We start from the raw sequence: 23,171 nt of genomic DNA on the forward strand, positions 1-23,171 counted from the left end.
ATAATGTTAACGCATTAACATGTTGAAACAGAAGAAAACAAGGCTGCAGCCCTGCTGAATTTCTGGTGTGAATGAAAATCTTTAACAGCGTGAATAAACGACACTTAAGCCGCTGCTCTTTTGAAATCAGAGCCGGATGTTTTAGTCATAGTTGGGTGTTTTTGTAGAGATTTTCTGACACTGCTGTAATGCGGTGGATGAACACAAGCTGCCAGACTATTTTGGCAACCCACACCGCTGTCTCGCTCTCGCTCCGACCACAGATAGGGATCAGCCGTCTTTTCCTGACCGAACGTGGCTACCGGAGTAATGTTACAGCCTTATTTTCCTCCAGCCACATACACAAAAGATTAGTGAAGCCATATCCAATATCACAGACTGTCAGGTCCCTTCCCAATCAATGGACTTAGATCGGAAACCAATCTATACACTAAGGTTACATCATCAAAATAAAGATATACCCAAAGTCTGTCTTTACAGTCTTAGTATTTCCTTTCATTATTCAAGGTTTTGGGACTGAACAACCCTTTTGACCCTCTGCTAGACTGATTTTCACACATTTTGAGCCCCGCTTTTGCTTTTAGGCTGTCAGGGCCTCTGTATAACCCAGCTGAGAGTCAGCGGCCACCCAGAGACTCTCCGCTGGACTGTCTTCACTGTCTGGCAGGTGATAGATCAGACACGGACGCTAACACGTGTTCTTCTGAAGAAAGGGGGGGGATTTAGTGAAGCGCTGACCTCTTTACAACCCTCTCATACACCAAACATGCATTCATTTACACACATGTCAAATGTATATCACCCCTGACAGGCGACATGGAACTAGACCCTGAGTTACACGCTTCCTGCCGGCACCCCGCCTTGCTTTCTGCTCCTCTGTTGCCCACACAACAGTCCGTGTCGTCACCTCGAACTCAGCACACCAAGTCAACCCAGCTTCTCACATGTTGTCGATTAGAGGCGGATTTGTGGCTCTGGTGGAAGTATTGAAGATGATGCCAGTGTTCACAGTTGTGGGAGAACAACTCTGGCCTGTAAGGGATTGGAGCAGGTGGGGGCGCCAACCGTCCCCTTAAATTCCACCGCAGTTCTTCAGCCCAGCCAGCAATCAAACACAATCCATCCAATGCTCGTACTGTAACTCTTCCCAGGCTAGCATACCCACCCTTCAGCAGTTGTGCTGAAAGGGCAAGGCCTGTGTGCTTAGCTGGGGGCGAGTGTGTGTTCAGGAGGAGGAGAGGGCGAGGGTGTTGCGGCACATCCCTCTGATTTTTTTTTCCCAGCTAAAATAGGGAGCTCCTAATCTCCCTTTGGCAGCGCTAGCCAGTCAGCCATTTCTGACACGTTCTCCAGAAAGAAGCACTCCTGACAGGTGAGGAGCTGAAAATAGCTGCGTGAGACCCACACACTCATTCACACACATGCACGCATGTTGGTTTAAGCAGTGTGGACACCCACATGGGCCACATGCACATGTGTGTGATGGGATCTGCTCTCCGCAGAGTCCTGTTTGCATAAAAACAAAGTCAGTGTTGCTGTTGGTTTAAATATATTGGTTTTCAATTTAATGTAATGTTGGACAATTTTTCTGGACTAGTGAACTATCTGGGATGTATCCAACCTCTCACCCAATGACTGTCTCTGCCATCCTGAAAGGACAAATTCAGTAATTACAGCAATTTGAGGTTGTAATTTTGCTACTTTTCATAACCTAAAAACAAACAAAAATGTTAAATAAAATAAATATTTTAGTAAAACCAAAATCAAGAATTAAGTGAAGACAGAGAAGCTGTGGAATACATTCAAAACTCCACAAATGCCTGCAACTTCTGTGAGTCAATAAAGATCGTGAATGGGGAAGGGAAACTGGGGTCAGGTAACTGTAATGACCGCTGAAATATAAAAACACCTCATCATCTTTCTACACACATGTAAAAACAATCATAATCAGGACATAATGTCCACTGTTGGTGCTGTTTCACGGTCTAATCATTCAGAGGCTACACACACATGTTTTATATTATTTTTAAATATCTGGACACTTATTGTCCCGCAGCAATAAAGCTGGTATTGAAGTAGGCTGTGAAGTGTAGAATGGGGCGCTGACAATATTCCCCCTCCAGCCTTCTGCTTCCGGCTGTCTTGTAGTTAGATTCCCAGTACTGCTCCTTATCACGTTGTAAGAGGGGATAACCCAATACAAGGCGGATCAGACACAGGCAGCCTTATCAGGGTGGAGATGTACACCTGATGCTGAGAGGTAGAGCCAGACGGGAGGAGAGTGAGAGAATGACAAAAATAAAGATCTTGCAGAAAGTTGATACGTTCAGCTAAAAACAGCAACCTGCTCTGTTTCATTCTCTCTCCCCGCACTCTTCTGCATTGTCCATACCTATTTTTTATTTTGCATTTCTTTCTCTGTGTCCTGTAGCCTCACTTCTCTGCAGTTTTCAGCAGAGCTGTAAACTGGAACATCGATGGCACTAAGCTATTAATTCTTGTCAGCATCTATTAATTATGAGCCAGTTGGACGCTCCAGTTCAAACAGACCCTGCGGATCCTGGAATTCAAACTCTGGCTGCTTGGTCACTTGTCGTTTGTCGCAGCTCACAGTGGGGAAACCAGTGTGAGTGTGTGTCTGTGTGTGTGGGTGCACATGTGTGTATTTAAAGTGGTTGACACAACTCAAACTAAGCAGCAGCCTACATCTCTGTGTCATACATTTATAGTTTATACCTGCTAAATATCACACTGATCCTACACAGTCTGTAAAAGTGGAGGTTTATTTAGTTAAAAGGGACATATACATCAATGGCACCCCCAGAAAATTTTAATAGGGTGATCAGGCTAGTAAAAATTCTACGGCAGCACAGCTAAAATAAAAAAAGTGTATGTGTATAAAAAATATTGAGATTTTACATTCATGTCTTGATTGAAAAAGATGTCTGTATGCCTTTATGACTGTCTATGATTTGATGTACATATAACCTGCCCAAACAAAATAGGCACCAGTCCCTCCATGACTCCAGAAGGAGAAGCTTGACAGTTCATGGATGGATGGAAGAGATAAACATTTCTTACACATGCAAATATGTGGAGTAAATGAGAAATTTAATTTGCAATATCTATATTCTCCATCTACCCCCAAAAAGCAATGAAGAATGGTGGAAATAATGTTAAATATTGTGTGTCGTTAATCATCCCTAACTGAAAGCAAATGTTAAAAACAGCTCCATCTACTGCAAACTGTGCTCCTGGCTGCCTAACTGACTAATTAAAACCACATCCACATGTGTTCAAAGAACAAGAAGTCTATTTGCAAGCCTTATTGATTACTTTAAGGCGTACAAATGGAAAGCTGTGTTAGGAGAGGGGCTCTCGATTTAGCTTCAATCTGCCAGGCATAAAATGATCTCACTGTGTTTGCTGGGAAGAATGAGCTCCCTTCGGGCACACTGGGTAATTAGGTTAGTGGATAGTCGGTGTCAGGAAATTGAAAGACCATCCTAATCGGATTCTTTTGTTTCCAGGGGAATCAAAGGAATTTACGTGCGACGCTGGGAAATCTCACACGACTCAGTTCTGCTTGACCATGTAAAACCTGTTTGCTCTCCCTCAGTGCTCAAACAAGTTTTAATGCGAGATTGTAAATTCAGCACGAAAGGTGCATTGAGCTTTTTGTCCTTTGTGACGGCTTTGGAGATAATCCTTGACGTGTCACAAGTGTATGCTGAAACCTCCAAAGGACAAGCGTTTTTCAGACCTCAAAAGAACTGGCTTTTCAATCAAAATGGTCTTTAGTATTTTAGACATTAAATAGTAATATAAGAAATTGTATGCAAGTGTTTAAGCACCAATATAGCAGACAGTGGTCAGTATTGGAGAAGCTTTTCTTGATCATCTCTGAAGGTGATTGGTAAGTCAAATTCTAAAAAATCTGAATGTTTTCAATAAACGAATTACCTTTAGTTCAAATGTCGTTTTTGTAGTTAATTTAACATATTAATCAATACCATCTTGATAATGTTGAGGTTTTTTTTTGTTTTTTGTTTTTTGTGTTATTTTGATGCGTAAATTAAAGCAGTCATTGTTTCTTTGTCATTTATGTAGTTATAAAAAAATATTACTAAAACACTTACTGGCTTATGAGGTTTTCAAATCTCCCGCTTTTGTTCGCTTTAAATTTATACATTTGGCAGGAATTCTGTGTTTGTTTCCTTTCAAGGTCTGTGCTCTTCCAGGTCCCGGTCATTTTTGTGCAATGGAAGCAGTTATAGTCGTCCACTTGACTTCGTTTACAAAGTTCACTTGAAAAAATGTTTTGCAACTGAAAATCTTCAGCTAAATTTGTCTGGTTTGTAAATTGGGTAATATGTAGTAGCTTTCTTTCAGTCAGCTAAGTGGCAGTGTGCAGTGTGTGTGGGGTGGAGATTGTGCAGGGTGATCTCTTTCTGCCATAAAACTTGAGTCACTCTACACGTTCTACCATTATGAAAACTTTAAACCAAAGGAACTTGACGGCAGAAATTTAAAACTCATGTCAACAAAATGTTATAATTTGAGGTTTTTAACACTTTTGGATATTTTTGTGTGATCCTATGTTTCTGATGCTATTGTTACACCTGATTTTCCCATCTACAGATCAATAAAGGCTATTTCTATTCTATTCTATTTATAGTTCATAGTTTAAATGTAGCAGTAAAATGTAGCATTTTGTCATACCAACAGGTGTAACACTCTAAATTTTTACCTTGTTTTGCTTGGCTTTGGCTGACTGAAATGTGTTTTTTTTTTCTGTTATGCAGGTGTACGTCTGGACCGGGTGAGAGGAGGGAGACAGAAGTATAAACGGAGGTTGGATGCTGAGAATGGATCCTACCTCGGCCTCAGCCTCCCTCCCCCAGCCAAAAAGCCCTGTAAGTATTAAGATTATCAAGTAATTATTTTTACTTTTCAAAAGGTGCAACATAAATCTCCACCAATCTAATTCTTGTTTCAATTCCTAATCCAGCCCGAATTAGTTCAAATGAACATGTCCCTGTTTTTCTCTCTCAGTGACAAAGATTGTTTCGCATCTCTTGGTGGTGGAGCCGGAGAAGATCTACGCCATGCCGGACCCGACCATGCCTGACGGCGACATCAAGGCCTTGACCACCCTGTGCGACCTGGCTGACCGCGAGCTCGTGGTCATCATCGGCTGGGCCAAACATATCCCAGGTGAGCAGCAGGATGTTGTTTGGATCGTATTCTTTCTGATTTCAAATAGAACGTTTTGCAAGACGTGGTATAGATTTGCTGCCAACCAATTGAAAAAAATCTATATTCAAATCTAGAGGATGAAAGTAGAGGACCAGTGTAGGTTTCTGTTGCAACCTTTGGGTGTGAGATCACTAAGGTAGTTCACCCCACACCACCTACCCACTCACAGACATGCACAGACACAGGATAATTAACATCTGCTACTCATCTGCACCTCAGGGAGAAGCCAGTCCCATATTCTAAAATCTAATCAATAAAGAGCAGCTGAAACCTTTGATTTGACTGGGTGGGGCGGGGAAGTCTGGGGGCGGGGATCCGCCCCATGTCAATGTATTCCATTTCAATCCCACACTTAAAGAAAGCAATCCTCTTACTTATTTAAGGACACCACACAGAGCCTGTGGAGGAATTGATTTATTTGGAGGAAAAACGCATGGGCCCTCTTTCTGCTTGCTGACTGGTTCTTAAATAAGACATGTTATGCAAATTTGGGATTTTCTGCTTTTCCCATTTTTTTATTTAAAACTCACAATTCAAGAGTTTTTTAAGAGCAGGTTATAAATGAATAATTAAGCTTTGCTTTTAATTTAGTCATCATTTTATGAAATCAAGTAATATTTTTTTTTGTTTTTTGCTTAAATTGAAAAGATGTGTACTGATTTTCGATACTAAACAATTATAATATCACAGGTTTACATCTCAAAAATTCCCAAGCAAATGACTCCTAATAAATAAAAGTATCTATTGTGATAACTTGGAACCACAAAAAAAGAGAAATTGAAATAACAATAAACATGCATTTGTACACATAACTGATCTTGTTGCAAAATACCAAGAAACTTCCCCATTGATTCTGTTTGAATGTTACAATGTTTTTCAAAACTATTCAAATTCAAAATTCTAAATAAATTTTAATTCAAAAATACTTCACTGATCCCAAAAGGAAATTAAATGCTGCTATAACTCACTTAATTGAGGAGTTATTGTAGATGGTGCTGGGAGTAGGTAGTAAAGAATCAAGGCAACACTCCAGGTGTATTTTTCATGACGGAATAACATTATAGCATTATAACAAAGCTAAAAAAAAAATTAATTGCCCCTTTCACATAAAAAAGGCAAAGCTCTTAATTTGTGTAAAGGTGATACAGACATACCTCTTGTGGGTGACAAAATAAATAAAATGTTGACCAGCTTCTCTTCCTGTTCAGGGTTTCCCCTAATCGCCGTTTTGTCATTAGATTTATGTTTGACACTTTAAGCAAGAGCATAAATTTTTATCTAAGTGGTGGCATAAGCTTTCACTGCTGCCACTAGTAATTATGTGATGCTGGTGCTTGGGTGCAAAGGCTTCACCGCATTTCATGCAACATTTTACATCGTTGGCCTATGCTCACCTGGCAGAAAAGACTAAAACGATTACAAACTTCTGATTGTTCTCACACAAGTTCATGAGTTTATTTGGAGCATTGTTTTAAAAGTTTTCATGGCAATCCAAAAAAATATAAAAAACTTGTTCTGTCAAAAAAAGTTACTCTTTGTACTGGATTTTTAAAATAAGAAAATAATAAAGTCAGAAATTTCCCAAAACAGCAAAATTAAAATGCAACCTTTACTTGTTTAAATTTTAATTTAATGTACTTTTTGGAATCGTAAATCTAATTTCGGCAAGGAAGCAAAGTAAATTTAAAACATACAATTATACCACAACAGAAACCACTTCCCATCAGATACTCCATTCTTCATTTTGAATGATGCTGACAAAAGCAACCAAGCAATTTGGGTTTTCAAAAAAAGCGCGCTCATGCCCCACTCGTTAATACTATAATTCACTATCACAATAATTTATGTGGTTGTAATATTAATTAGATGAGTGAAGGAAAGCGGTTGTACTTATTTTCACTTCCAGGCTAAATATAAAAGCACGCCACACTTTTCAGGTGTGTATTTGTAAACCATAAATACATTTTGTTGGTTGTAGCATGACAAAATGTGAGAGAAGTTCAATTGGTATAAATAATTCTGCAGTTCAGTCTTTGTTTTGCTGGGAACTTTGGATTGTACCTAGTTGTCACTCATAGTTTTGCCACATAGCTCATTTCATCATGCTCGCTACTTTGGTATAAACACACTTTCAGGCTGCATTGAGGCACCTCTGTTTTGCATTTACAGATTGCCAGAAAAGAACAATAGCACCTTCAAAATATTGTTTCCTACAGTTTCCTACAGATGTGAGACAAGCAGACTGTGAAAAGCAGGAAAGAAAAACAAGAGAATATGAAGCAACCCTGAAGAAAACTTTGTTTCTCTTACGACCTTTCTTAACAGATGAACAACAACATATTGTTGACATTGCTGGTATTAGTTTAAAATTTCAGATGTTTTGGTGGCACATGGCACAGCGTCAGAGTGTGCGCCCACATATATGGAGGATACTTGGATACCACTTGGGACCTTCAATACATATTCTCCCCCCTTCTCTCAGACAATTTGCTGTTTTCTGCGAATAATGACCGCCACCACCAAATCTAAAAATAAATTTCCAGGTTTATTCATGGGTTTGGTGTAAAGCTTTTAAGAGTTGTTCTGTGTTACATTACCTGTCTAGAGTTATTGATCTTTAATGCTGCGACCATCTAAATCCAGAAGTGACAGAGATATTAAAGGGGCACGTGGCCCTCTGGGGACACTTTACCCAGGGCCACCAGGTCAGAGTGTCACCAACTAATAATTAAGACAAAAAGGGGTCCCTACAGTTTAACAGTCCACGCCTACCATTACACTCATAGCTCACTGAGCAAATGGCTCTAACAATGAGGTAATAAGAGTCATTAGTGCAGATTGCTCCATTAATGTTGAAGTTCTTCAACATTCACATGCAGAGAACTGAGGAAGAAACACGCAGCTCCAATTTTTTATGCATATTTTGCAGCTAACAACTTAGCTTAAAGATTATATTAAAATAATTTTAGGTGTAAAGGTTTTTATTTTTCAACACAACGGCTCGCTGGTGTTGTAACTGGTTCCTCAGTAGCCTCTAGACATGCTCCTAAGTTAATGATAATAGAGATGTTACAGAGTCTGGAGGGGTCTACTAATTTGCCAGACATTGCTGTGTACATCTGCAAAATAATTATAAATGTATGCTAAAGTCTGATGCTATCAGACTTCAGCAAACCATCATATTCCTAGTCCTCTTGTTTTTTCTCTGGCTGGTCTTCCTCCAAACACTTTCCCCTATGTCAGCCTCACACACACACACCCACACACACACGCACGCAGCCAGACTTCCTTGTTCTCCAGTTCCCCCGACTCTTCCCCCTCCTCCCGCTCTTCTTCGCTCATATAGAGCCCTCTAGTCTCATTATTACCTCTGTCTTTTTATTAGGCCCATTAGGGCTCTTAGGAGGCCTGTAATGATGCTAAATGAATAGAGAGTGAACTGCTGTCTGTTTTAGACCCAGCTCTCAATGACAGCTTCAAGCTTCGCTGCCAACCACTCACTCTCTTCACTGTGCTGAATAGGGTTTCAATTTCTTATCTGATCTGTACTTGGACTGTGCTGCCACCTCATCAGAGCCCTTTTCTTTTCTACAAATACTTGCTTCTGGCACGTTGAGGACTCTTGTCGTACTTTAGAAAGTAGTATGCTATTTGTAGCACTTTGCAGCTGGTAGATTTCACAATAGTGTGGTTTTATGGAGATTTATGTTGGCGTGAATATATTGAACAAAACTTCAGGTTTGAGGCCAAATTCCTGCTGTCGCCATTTGAGTTAACTGTTAATCAAAAGTATGCAATTTGCAAACTGATAATCCGTAAAACTGTGAAAACAAAATAACCAGTCAACGTATATAGTATAACGACAAGTAGCGATTGTTTTTTGCTTTTTTGAATAGTTGTAATCAGTGACCTATCCATCCGTCTTTTCAGTCTCAGATTTTTCCTGGTTCCAAAATTAAAACCAACCACTTTGAAGTTAAACACCATGACTTAACCATAAAATTTCATTTTAATACTTGAAAACTAAATTAAAGGTGAAGTAGATAAATTAGAGTCGAAGAGAGTCTGAAATTCTGACTTTAAAAAAGTATAGAAATCCTCAAACAATTTTTTTGCTCGACTAACACATTTCCCACAAAGAGAGGGATAAGAGCTGAATCAGCTCTGCTCTCATTACTCAGGGAGAGATCTGTGGGCTTTTTGAAGTTTCCTTTTCGTTTTGAACTGTAAATCTGCTACTCGGGTTTGATGCCAAGTATTTTTTCTGTAGGCTGCAGCTTTTGTTGCACAAGGAAAACACACTTCTTCAAATGTATAAGTTCATTTAAACAAAATGTGCGCTCAGATTCTCAGAAGTCATTGAGTCTGTGATCAGAGTTCCGAATGCGTCCGTCAGTATTATCCCCTAATGCTTAAAAAGCAAAACTTCTAAGTTTGAGAATCAGACCTATTCAGTGAGAACGTATCAAAATATTTTTGGTTGACATGAGAAAAATGCTTTGGACTATTTCAAAACAAGACATTAAATAAATGCCTTGCATGGTCGTACAAAATCTTGTAGCGGCCTTTTGTGATGCATGGTAAGCTCAAAATGACTTTGTGGATCCTGAGAAATGCTTGCTGACTGAACCAGGATACCTCTTTAGTTTTTCCTGGAGCATTGCGCAGCAGAAAGTGTCTGCAGCGTAGCCTGTCTAGGTCTCCCAATCCCACCCTGAAGTGGACCAAACCATCGATCTCTCTGGTTCTCTGTCATTTGAGAAAGATTTCATTTTGAGGTGCATTTAGAGCCCCAGAATGCAAAATCTCTAGGAAGTATCTGGTAATTCCAGCGTAAACATGCCCTTTACATTTTTCTTTTCCCTAATAAATTCACTGTCTAATTTTTTTATTAATTTTTTTGCTGAGTGTACACTGAGCATATTTTTTGTCAATGGAGAGGGGGTTGTTTTATAAAAAAATCTGACAACAATTAACCCAAAAATGTATAAAACCAAGCCTTTCCCCTCCCTCCCTTCTTTTATGTCAAACATTTAAAAAAAAAAAAAAAAACTTCCTTCTTGCTTCTGCCATCACACAGCAAGAGTGCAGACACATGCAGGAACATTGACATTTCCCTGTTTGCTCAATATTGTGTCATGTTTAGTCAAACGGCAGTAAATCAGTAGCTTGGAATATTGATATTTCATCAGGGGATTCACCCACTACAGCAACACTTAACTCTGCCCACACCTGAAGCTCCAGGGTGACCCAGACGGAGTCAGGAAGTCTTTCCGTGGCTTTGGTAAATTGACTGGATACAATGAACGAAGAGGAATGATAGAAAAAATGAAAAGAAGGTCTTGGAGATGGCAGAGATTGTTGATGACTTTTAAGTAGAGGTGCAGAAAAAAAAAATCCTAGTCCTGGAAACTCTGGATCGATTCAAAATACTCAAAAATTGATTTTACTCTGCTTACTTTTTTGTAAATTTATATTATGAATAATTCTTTGATATGTTTTTTTTTAATTATTATTAAGAAAAGGCTAGGCAACTAAGCTATCCTTAGACTGGTAATGTAAGTTACAAAATTTGATGTTTAAATATAAACTGATGCAATCTAATACAGAACTTTATAGAATTGTTTTAAATTTGTTGACAGTCTTTTCCTTTTTTCAGTCACGTAATTTAAATAGAATCTTTAAGCAATATAAATAGAAAAAATGGCTTCTGAATGAAAAATTGATTTTGACTCTAAAATGTTTTCTCAATACAATAGTGACCCTGAAAATCAGAATCAAATCGAATCGCTAGACACTGAAAGATTCAAATGTTTATTTTTAAGTCATTACTTTCTCAAAGTAATATAAGTTGGGTTTTTACATTTTATATGTCTTAAGTTTTACCCTACCTTGCTTAAATAAGCTAGAAATTATTGGCATTATTTTTTTAAAGCAAACCATCAACTCTAAATTAATACATACATATTTATACAAAAGAATCTTTACTTGTAAAAGAAAAACATAAATTTGTTGTTTTCACATGGATCTTTGTTCAGCTCCATTTCACTCTGAGATTGCTGAATAAAATCCATTAACTGAGACTTGTAAGTCTCATCTACAATCCTACCAAGAGATGCCTGAGCACCTAAACTAGTAAAACATGAAAAGAGAATACTAATTACAGTAGTATAGTCGGCTTTCTGTGAAACCATGTACAGGACACAGCAGATTCGTGGAAGAGGATGCTCTGATCAGTTGAGTACAAATCTAAAGTTTTTTGGCCTACATGCAAATCACTTTACCTCACCCTGAAAACACTACATGTCCAGTAAAAAGCATGGTGGCGGCAGCATCCGTCTGGGGGAATGTTTTTCTTCAGCAGGGTCGAAGAAGCTGCTCAGACTTAAAGAAAAGATAGATGGAGGTAAATACAGGAATGTTAAAAGCTGGATAAGGCTTGAGGCTGAGGCGAAGGGTCAGGACAAAAACCAGACGTCCATACAGTGGAATGTTTTAGATAAATAATGTATAATATGTTTGAGTGGCCTAGTCAAAGGCCTGGGTTGGAAACTTGATATCCAGAGATGCATCAAGTTAACAAAGAAGAATCTGTCTCCCCCAGATAACTTGAAGCTGTAACTGCAGCAAAATGTAGTTCCACAAAGCTATATTTTCAGAGATCGAGATGAACCTTTTCACCTTTCCTTTTAGGAAAAAATGTGAAATTAATGTGCAATTTTCCTTCCTTTTCATGTTTACACAATTCTATAAGTAGCACGAGAAATTATAATGAAATACCTCAAAGTTTGTGGTTGTAACATGGCAAAATGTAAAGTAGTTAAGCAGTCCAGATACTTTTGCAAGGCACTGTAGTTCTCCCTTCCCCCCACTAAAACATGTACCGGATGTCCTCCATCAGCTGTCTGTTTGTCAGATCTGAGGCTTGGATCGATGGCCCTTTCGCATTTGGTGGACTGATTACAATCTACTAATCAATGGCACCCCCAGCACTCTTTTCTCTCCACCTCATTCTGCCTCTTTCCATCGTCCCTCTATTTGCTTGATAAGAGCCGTTGGGAGGGCCTCTTTTTAGTCAACCTGACGGACTCTGATCCATACCAGTTCAGATTTAGGTAAGCAGCGTTGTTGCTTCAATGGCCTGTAATCACTTCCCTATTTTCTATCAAGTATGGTGAATGGCATAGTGACTCCGGGAGCCTTTTCAGCTGTCTGTCAGTCTGTCTGTCTGTCTGCCCTTGTGACGAGGTGAGCGTGAAAGCTGGAGCAGAGAGTTGACAGGTCGACCTCGACGTCAACCTGAATCGCCACTTTGAGATCAGAAGGTCAAACACTTAGTGAACAAAGGATTGTTTTATTAGGATTTACTGCGAGGATAAACAGGCCTAATAATATTTTGATTGTTATAAACTGTAGGAATTATGAAGTTATTTTTACCAGGAATTCCCTTGATATAAAAAAGGGAGACTTTAACACCTCAGCAGAGCTACTGACTGAACATTTTTGTAATAACTTTTTTTATTATTATTACTTGTTTTATGTTATTCAAACTTTCTGAGAAACATCATTCAAAGTTTTGATTCAGTGTACATGATGATAATTGTCACCTTTTGACTGGAATTATTGAAACAAATGTACTTTTTGGTGATTAAGATTCCCCTGTATGTAGCGGTGGTGACACAAACCACAAAACTCCTTCCCTTTTGGACCAATGATTCAGTCGTTATTGGAAACTATATCATCTTCTCTGTTTTACAGTTCTTTGCAGGAGAGTTTGCTCTGACTTATCGGCTTTCCCGTCCTTATGCACTAAAGGTCTGGCTGATGATGGCTGAATAGCTCTGGCTCATGTTTCAAAGGCCTTTACATTTGACAGATTTATATTCCAGCCTTAAGCCAACACATATAGCAATCGGCCTGTTTCAAGTCATTCTCCGCTGGGGATTGTACAGTGATTGTGCACAGTCCATAAAACATACAGAGGTCTCACGTTTGGTTTGGCTGAAACCTGACGTTAACAAGCCTGGAAAGAAAACCTAACAGTGTTACAAATCTTTTTCGTTTTTCCTATAGGCTTTTCTACACTGTCCCTGGCAGATCAAATGAGTCTTCTGCAGAGCGCCTGGATGGAGATCCTGGTGCTGAGCATTGTGTTTCGCTCGCTGCCCTGCGAGGACGAGATTGTATATGCAGAGGACTATGTGATAGATGAGGAGCAGGCGAGGATCTCGGGCCTGCTGGATCTTCACGTCGCCATCCTGCCACTGGTGCGACGCTACAAGAAACTGCGCATGGAGAAGGAGGAGTTTGTCACGCTCAAAGCTATCGCGCTTGCCAACTCTGGTAAGATTCAATCTTTCTAGCCCTGAAGGGGACTTATTATTGCAGAATTAATTATAGAGAAATGTGATTAGGTTTTTTAAGGAGTATAGCATTACACAAATCTGCAATCCAACCGGAGAAAAAACATACAAGTTCATTTTATAAGACAGACAAAATAAAATAGTAAACAATCAAGCAAAAGAGTTCCACAAGTCTTGCATTCTGCTCATCTATTGGTACCAATACTAATTGTTTGCTACTGGTTAAAAAGTAGACTTAATTTTTAATTTTTTTTTTTTAAACAACTTTTATGGAGTTATTTGGTTTTTTTTGTTTTTTATTTCATCTGTATTTTAAATTGTTTCATAATATTTTGCTAACTCTTTTGTTTTTCTTGCTGAATCTCTTTATGTCAGGGGCACTAGACTTTGCTCTAAGCTGAAAATGAAATGATGTCAAAGAAGATTTTTTGCCACATAAGCTTATTTTGGCATTAAGACACATACATTCAAATTTGTGACTACAACATTTAAAAAATGTTGAAAAGTTCAATGGGTATTATTCATTTTACAAGGGTTTGTCCATGATCAATATTGGACACAAAATCTAAGCCTGGAAAATAATTAAATTCAAATATAATAAAAATGTAGAAACTCTGGAGTTTAAACTATTTGATTTCATACAATTCTTTGTTCATCTTTACATTAGAGGTCCCAAATCCACACACCAGATCTAAAATAAATTAAGAAAGTTAGCATTTAAGTAAACAAAGAATTTCAGCAAAAGACAAAATGTCAGGAGCTGATGTATATTTTGTGAAGCCATCAGTTTCAAGATAACGGCTCCCTGATAAGAGTAAAGGTCAGAGTTTTTTCCATTTATCGCAAGTGTGCATGTGGAGCTTCATGTTAATTTGTGCGCAGATACGTGTGTGTGTGCGTGACTGTCGCTGCGCTCTCATTCCCTCCATCTCCATCACAGCGGCTGCCAGCGCGGCTCTGCCGAGGGAGATATATTTAGCATTTCATTAGAAAAACAGGGGCTGTCAATAAAATGTGTTAAGTGGAGTGGAATGAGCGTCGGGGAGCGACGGGCCTCGTTTGTTCCAATGTGAAGATGCTGCGCCCGTATCGACAGTTTGCTTTTCATGAGGCTGGGCCTGTCCCCCACTAATCAATGACTGTTAGGAGTCTTTTCTCCTGCCTGACTGAAAAATGAAAAAAGATGCTGAGCCCAGAGCTTTGCTCATCTGATTGCAAACACTCCACAGGAGCAAAAGAGGGGGGTGGGAAGCCAGGGATTGGAAACGTAAGGGAGAAGTGTGGGAGAGGAAAGGCCTGGGGTTGAGCGGGAGGCTCAGCGAGGGCAATAGGGCAACTTTGGCTCGTTTGAACAAAGTCCCGCCGAGCTTCGGCTTCACTGGTCCAGAGGGTGTGACAGCTGTGGAAATTCATGGCCATTGATTTTGTAATTAGCAAAGTATCGACGAGATTGATGCCAGGCTGCTGACAGATTACACGGAAATTGTTTCTTCAAAGTTAGTTTTGATGGCCGGCCCGTACCGCCTTAAATAACTCCACATATAAACACATTTGAACACATTTTCAATAGCTTCACACACACACATCTTACCATGCCGCCAAATCAGGATCAGATCAGTATTAACATGAAGGTTTCAAACAAAGACTGCAGGAACACATGTGCGGTCCACATAGCCTAGTTAATTTCCCAAGATAGAAATGCAATTTACACAGAAGGCGACTGGTAAAAGAGACTTAATCAGTCAGTTAGGAACATAATTAGCCTTGTACTTTCCCTTTTTTCTTCCTCATTTACATGTTTATACACAGTCTTAACGTCACTCCCTAAATTCATGACACATAGCTGATCCAATTCCCTCACTCTTCATCTAGCAGACATGTTTGGGTTCGCTTTTGGGATGATATAACACTGAGGAAAAGTACTTTTTCTGTTTATGGATAGGCAAACAGTCTAGGGCGACATACTACGTCTGTCTACTAAAACCCTGCGTCACCTCGTCCTTTTTAAGGACGACTATGCTCTTTTTTTATTCCATCGTCTAGAGTCATACATAGAGAAGAATTTTTAAAAAAGTCTCAACTGGTTTTATTTTAGAGCCTATACATAAGGGGGCCAACTGCTCTTTCTTATGGAAATGAAGGCCATCTGCCACCATCATTCAGATGAACGATATCCTTGTAATGCAGCCATCTGAATTCATTAGCAAAATGGGGGGATGTACACCGTACTCCGTGCTACCAAAAAGAAATTAATCTTTCTCCTTTACCACTGTATATTTATTCCGACCTGCGGTGCACGTCTCTCTCCCCTGAGCCTCGGCCACGCACAGGCATTTATTTAAGGAGCATCATTAACTACTAACAAGAGAAAAGCTCTCTCCAAAATTGCATGTCTGCATTTACAAGCTGTGGAATGTAAAACCAGCTGCAAAACAGGTTGGTGCAGCTGCATATTTGTGTTGCGTTGCACACAAAAAAGATACTTTATTGTTACTGAATGAATTTTTAAATAGCTTTGTAGCAATGAGGGGCTATGCTAATATATATTAATGTATCAAAATCTGATCAGTCTCAATCTCTTTCCTAATTAAGGAGCAGGTTTGTCATATATTTTGAAGAAGAAAGGAATCGGTTTTGTATATTTATTGAAATTTTATTCACCTTAGAACTATATAATATTAGTATTCACCCAAGGTGTATTTCCTAATGATTTGATTGAGTAAAAAGAAACACTAAAAGAAACAAGGTTAGACAGACACTAAGTAATTTTAAAGGTAAAGAGTAAAGAGGAAAGAAATTGGAACAGAAAATACTAAGTAAATTAAAAGTCTAAATTGTATTGCAAAAGTCTACTGTTTTCTCTGTGTATAAAGTGGATTTCTATGGTGTAACTTTGCTTTTACACTTAGAAGTATTTTTCTGAGGAATTCAAAGAATGCTGGGATTTCCTTTGCCAGGACCAGAATACGAGAGAGCACAAGAGTTAGCACTATAGCAAAAGTGAATAACTTTGGGGAGGAAGAGGCAGTTCACTTCCCCCGAAACAACAAGTGTTTCTGCTTACTACTGGCACCTAACTCGCTCCCAGGGCTGCAAAGAGATTACTGTTTTATTTTTTGGGGGGGAGTTCCCCTGGTCTGTTGTATGATTTGATTGTTCCTCACTTTGGATTTGAAACCAAAAGAATATCAAATGCAAATTAAATGCCTAAGCTGAATCCTGTCTCTTCAGTTAAAAGGTAATCAAACAATCATTTGAAGAAAACTTTGAAATGGAGTTTAGTCTCTTCTCCACATCACATATACCTCTTTCTTCATCTTTTCTCTCCATGCCCCTCCTCTTGCTCCAGACTCCATGCACATAGAGAGCATTGAAGCTGTCCAAAGGCTCCAAGACTCTCTGCATGAGGCTCTGCAAGACTACGAGGGATCCCAGCACCCAGAGGACCCCCGACGTGCAGGCAAGCTGCTGATGACCCTGCCTCTGCTCCGTCAAACCGCCACAAAGGCTGTTCAGCACTTCTACAGCATTAAAATGCAGGGCAAAGTTCCCATGCACAAACTATTCCTCGAGATGTTGGAGGCCAAGGCTTGACACCTGGAACAGCTGCATCATTCAGTCAGAGACGAGCAACGGCCCATGAGAAATAAAGGTGGAGTGCCAATTAACAGCCAAAGGATGACACTTGGGCTCTGAAGTCATTTTACTTATTAAAATAATAGCAAAAATTGAAAAAGAAAAAAAAAAGACTTGGAATAGTTTTAAAAAGGGTAACTATAAATTTGACACAAGTGGGATGACAATAATGTATATAGAGGTGTACAGAAATCAGGCAACTGCGGTCTTGTTATAACCAGAGACCCATTGCTCTATATCACTTGAGTCTTCTGTGAATTTGTTTCTTATTTTGTTTTAATCTCAAAATAAAAAAGTGACAATATAAAGAACTGTACAGCAACCTAGCCATATTTTGTGTTCCAGTTTCTCCTCTTTTCTTATCTCACTTGTTCCAGCAATAGACTCTAACTGGTCTTCATTTACACGTATTGTAAATTTTGTGAAGCCTCACTGGGTGGAAGGAAGAATTGTTCAAGATCCTTTCTGAACTTATCATCAAAGGTGGTCATTTCCAAGTAATTACCTCAAACTTGCTTCATTGTCTTGATATTTTAATCTGATTGGTTGGTCAAATGACAGAGGTCAGTCAGCTATCATTTCTAACTAAAGGTGTGTCTGAATTGTTCACTCGGTCAAATTACTATCCACTTCAGAGAGACAGTCCAACATTTAGTAATAAGTTTTAAATGTTCAAACTGGAATTTCATCCACTTTGTATTGCTGTGGAAATTAGTAACATGCAACAGGCTTATGTACAGTTTAACTCTAAATTCTTCACTAAATTGACGTTAGTGCACTGCCCCTTGAGTTGTCAGAACATCCTTATTACTCGTCAAACTGCCAATATTAGCATCCTCATGCTAACATTCCCACCTAATGACTGTAAAATGTGTTGAAATTCTGAAATTTTGAAGGATTTTCCGAATTTAGTGATTCCACACAAGTTTGTGGATATGAGAGATTAAAAATAAATCACAAATGGAAATATTCCACAATGCACTCTGTATTCTCATCATCACTAGTTAATACCACAAAATGAGTGACAGAACGAGTGAACTTTTCATTTGCAGCAGAAAAGTTCATGATTAATGTGACACAAAACGAGTACTAACACAAGCTGGCTATTGTTTAGTTATTTTTAGGAAACTGCACTTCTTCCCCATTCTTTTTGTGCTGACACTGGAAACTAAACATGCTGTGAAACCAACTCAACAATGATAAGCTATATGTTGTACTGATGAAAGTGTTTTTTTGGGGGGGGTTTTCAAAAATTATTTAATTATCAACTGATACAACAGGAAGGTCATGCTATAGATAGGACTTGAGGACTTTAGGTCCTTGTTTGATGCTTTGCTAGATTTTAAGGCTTTTAATTTTAGCCAGCATTGTAATTGATCCCACTTATTTATAGAAGTTTTGCATTTTTAGTTCTATCTGTATTTGTTTAACTCAGAAACTTGGTGTCACTGATATTGATTTTGCCTTGACGCTCTTTAGACTTCATCTGACGAGGCTAATATTTTACAGAAGCTATCAGAGAAGCTGCCAAACATAAATATGGCAAACTTATTACAGTTGGTCTTCTGGGCAAGTAATTGTTTTACTTCAATATTTTTGAGTCATTGAGGTGAAAGTGCATTCTCACTCAAACTTCTATTAATCTGAATCCTTTTTTAGCTTGGATAGTATGGCAAAATCAAGGAAAGTCACATTATGTTTAGTAAATCCTGGAATTAGCATCCAAGTAAAACGTTCAGCGGCTAGACTTCTTGACTTTTCTGGGGATTTTTTACTAATTGTTTTGTTTGGGTTTGATTTTTTTTTTTTGTTGTTGTTTTTTTCTCAATTTTTACACAACCAGTGGTCTTGGGGGTTTTATTTAGCTTATAATGTCTTCCTTGAATCCCAATGGAAATCAGACTGCTCGTGAAATTCTTGCAGATTCATAACTAAATAAGAGTAGATTATCAGCAGCATTAATACTTGATACCCTACTTTTTGTTTAAAGGAATATTTAACAACCAAAGTAATTTTTTGTCTATTGTTACAATATGAGACTTATTTTCTCTCCAAATGTGGCTCAGAGGGTAAAATGTTGAAGCTCAGCTTAAACTTTGAAGAGACTTACAGTTTCTTGTAATTTTTTAAGTCACATCTAAGTTTGAATATTTTTCATCATTTTGGATAACACAAGATAGGGTACCCTATTGCAACTGTAACAATGATATTTAGCATATTTGTTTTTTAATGGCGGTGCTAAACATTCAGAACCAACACCGAGAGTGAAACATGAGTATAATCCACAATTAATCATAGGTTTTAAGAGCATAGGATCTGCCAGATGCAAACTAGTTACCAAAGGATGCTGTTCATTTTGCTTCTTCACCAGTTTTACAGTTTTGGTATTTTCATATATGATTTTTTTGGATATGAAGATAAAATATCTTCATCCACTACTGAATAGTGGATGCTATGGATAAACAGAGACAATATAGGATTCAAAGTAATTTTGCATAATCTATAAACAAATTTGGAGTGACTCCAATAAATTAAGACGGGGATCATAGTTGTTAGACTTTAATCATTAGATAAAGTTAAATTGAATTGGAAGTGATTAAAATGAATAAAAAATAAATAAATTTTAAGTCAACATAAAATAAATAAACTACATTTAACTATTGTTCTTTGTGATTTATGACATGTCTATTTTTATTTCAACTTTATTTATGTCCCAAATTCATCTACCTGACATTCAGCTACTTATCTACAAAGAGAAATTAAATTATATGCATTGGTAACATGCATTGAGCAAAATGATAAGATTACAGGTAGGGAGTGTAAGTAGGGTGAAATGAAATGGTAAAAAGTTGTTAAAAATGGGAATATGAACTGGTGAAGCGGCAAACTGACATGAGTTGACTAAATTATTTAAAGACAGTACCAAGCATATCATAATATTGCCTCAGTTGATGACATATTTCTTACAGTTTTGTTAATCTAAGCAGGTAAAAAGGAACATTTAACCAATATGTGTCAATAATAAGAGGACAGGTTACTCAGCAGCTTTTAGGGATTTAGTGAGAAAAATATAAATTCCACACAAAGGCTGTGGTGTCTTTAAAAAGTCAAGTGCCATTAGCTTCGCCCAAAAGCGATGGAAGCATACGCAACTAGAAACTCTAAGGCTCTACCAGAGAGACAATATTAATTAACTAGAATAAAATGCATAGATAATTTTAACCATGCGTTGATGAGAATAGTTTCCATGGTGCATCTCCCTAATTGTTAACCAGCTTATCCATCCCCAAGTGAAACAAGGGATTTATTACCTCTGAATAGTATAAAACCAAAGCAGAAACACTCACACAACTGCGTTTATGAAATGATGAGCTCTTTTTACATAAATATGCTAGTCACGACATAATAATCATGGGTATAATTCAGTTCTGTTGTGTTCATTTACTCTAAGTTTGTGATAGTGAAGAAGGCACACCCATCCATCCATCCATTTTCTAACACCCTTGTCCCTAGTGGGGTTGGGAGGTGCTGGTGCCTATTTCCAGCTAACGTTCTGGGCGGGAGGCAGGGTAAACCCTGGACCAGTTGCCAGTCTGTCGCAGAAGAAGGCACACATCTTGGTTAATGTAAGAGAAAGACTGAAGTGTAATTAGGACATGAGAGTATAGTTTTATGTTGTTTTTTTAATGCTAGCAGCATAACTTGCATCCCCCAGTTCTTGTTGTTTTTGTTGTAAGGAGAACCTTTAAACCTGTTGTGACTTAACTGACAGAAAAAAGGTCATTTTAAATTTTCCCCACTCACAAATGAATGTGATAAAAAAAAATAAAAAAAATTTTAATGCCTAATTTATGTTCCGACATCTAAAATGGTTCTACAATACCCAATTAATTCTAATTGTGTCCTAAGCTGAAATTCTCAAAAGAAATGGAGCAATTAAATTTCTGCTTTGGCTCTACTCTGGGGACGAGAGGCGTTTTATTTTAGCTGATGGTGGGGAGGCTTTTTCATCTAAGTCTCTATAAAAGGCGATTTCATGGGTATCTATAATAGTTTCCTAACAGAGCAGCAGCGATCACTGGGCTATGCAAGGTAGTACGGCCACCAGTGTTCCCTATGTTTGGAGCATCCGACTGACTTGTAGTTGTGCTTTGTTTACAACTTGAACATACTGTATAACTGCATCGTGCAATTCACTGTATTATACTGTATCTGCTGTGCATTGATGTGACTATGATCACGTGTTAGGTTTGCCACTTTAATGTATTCTCATGAGGACTAGGAACATATTTACGACCCAGTGTATTATACAAGTCTCTGTTTCAAGTGAATAATGAACGAGTTCATTGTGTTTGTTTAAAGACGAGATTGTTTTTCTGTATTTTTGTCTCTCGGTTTCTCTGTGTGTTTTGGTTATCAGCAAAGCAGGACGAACAGCGACTAAAGTCGTCTAGACCCTATACCTCAATTCATATTTTGAAAATTACACTGGGCTTGGAAGCGGGCCATGGGATTCTCCTGGGAGTCAGTGGCACAGAAATAAAGTGACATCACCGGCTGGGTATTAAAAAAAATGTAGATGAAGTTACCGCAATTGGTGGTGGGGGAGGAGGTGCACATTCCTCGGAGGAAAGCTACTTATTCGTTGCTCCATTTGCGGACTTACCTCATCTCCATGCACTCTGAGATGACGAGATTTACATAAAACATGGAGGAACCTCCCCGGCCGATCTGTTCCACAGTGTAAAGAGGAACCTGCTAGGTGTGCGCACCACAGACTAGTGATTACCCAGGAGGTTTCTCTCCCTCTTCAAAAGCAATATGTTTGCATTTGTGATATATGAATCAAGTTTAAAAGGGAGCTTTGGTTCATTGTAATTACAAACTTTCTTCATGCTTGAAGGGGGGACAGGCTAACTATGTGCACTGTTCTGTGAAGAAAATAAAATTTTAAAAAATAATAATGGAATGAAGCCAAAACAGCTGGGATTCACTGGAGAGGACTCTGTGGCATTTTCATGTGTTTTGTTTGTTGTATTTATGCCTATTGTATCCATGTGTAAATAAATGCTTTTGTGGGGGAGTAGGGAAGCCAGATTTAACAATGCACTGAATGTACAGTGACAATAAAAAATACAATTTATGAAATCATGGTATGTGATCTTTTCATTTAAAGAATAAGGAAAAGCATTAATTCACCTGTGCAGGAAGAATTTCTTTTAAAAAATTGAAGATCCTCCACAGACACTCTTTTATCTATTAAAGATCAACATGTTATTTGATTTTATCAAACTGGTCAATTGCTTACATTTTTTATAAGCAACAAAGCCACTGAAAACAACACAAGGAAAGAAATGGATCAGACATATGTCTGTAATCACAAAGTAGTCCACTCAAATAGGCCCAGAAATCAAGTTATACGTAATCAACAGAAATGTCACAGAAATTATTACTATCAGCTATCATGTTTGGGGTTTTTTTGTTTTGTTTTGTTTTGTTTTGTTTTGTTTTTTTTATTTTGTTTTTTTTGTAAAGGGTCTCACATTTCCCTCAAGCACACTTGGATTAATCCAAGCATTAATGGTGGATATATGATGGTTAGCTAGCCAGGTCCTGCTGGAGGAAAACCTTCCCAAACTCTAACATTTCTAGCTCTGCTCATCTTCTCTGTTCTGGTTTCCAAATAGCAAAGCTTCAGACTCATCTGTTAAAAGAATGACACTCCAGAAGTCATAGTCTTTGTCTATGTCTCTATTAGTCTTCTGTCTGGTTTCAATGTTTTTCTTATAGAGCAATGATTTCTCTTTTGCACAGCTCCCACTGAATGAAAATTGTTCTTACACGACCTTTCATATCAACTGTAGCAAAAAAACTAATTTAGGTCTATGATATGTTAGTTTTTTGTGCTTTCTT

The 23,171-nt window shown here is 38.2% G+C and overlaps 1 protein-coding gene across 2 annotated transcripts in view; it reads left to right on the forward strand.

Moving 5' to 3' along the window:
• esrrgb (estrogen-related receptor gamma b) overlaps nt 1–22,371 on the forward strand; it is a 44,378-nt gene extending 22,007 nt beyond the window's left edge. For both annotated transcript variants that reach the window (XM_044106927.1, XM_044106928.1), the window contains 4 exons: nt 4,806–4,916; nt 5,056–5,217; nt 13,333–13,602; nt 16,972–22,371. In XM_044106927.1, coding sequence (XP_043962862.1) covers nt 4,806–4,916; nt 5,056–5,217; nt 13,333–13,602; nt 16,972–17,216 — 788 coding nt within the window. In that variant the 3' untranslated portion in view covers nt 17,217–22,371. The remainder of the gene's footprint in view (nt 1–4,805; nt 4,917–5,055; nt 5,218–13,332; nt 13,603–16,971) is intronic.
• The last annotated feature ends 800 nt before the right edge of the window (nt 22,372–23,171 follow it).

This window comes from Gambusia affinis, linkage group LG22 (assembly GCF_019740435.1).
Source record: "Gambusia affinis linkage group LG22, SWU_Gaff_1.0, whole genome shotgun sequence".
NCBI lineage: Eukaryota > Metazoa > Chordata > Actinopteri > Cyprinodontiformes > Poeciliidae > Gambusia > Gambusia affinis.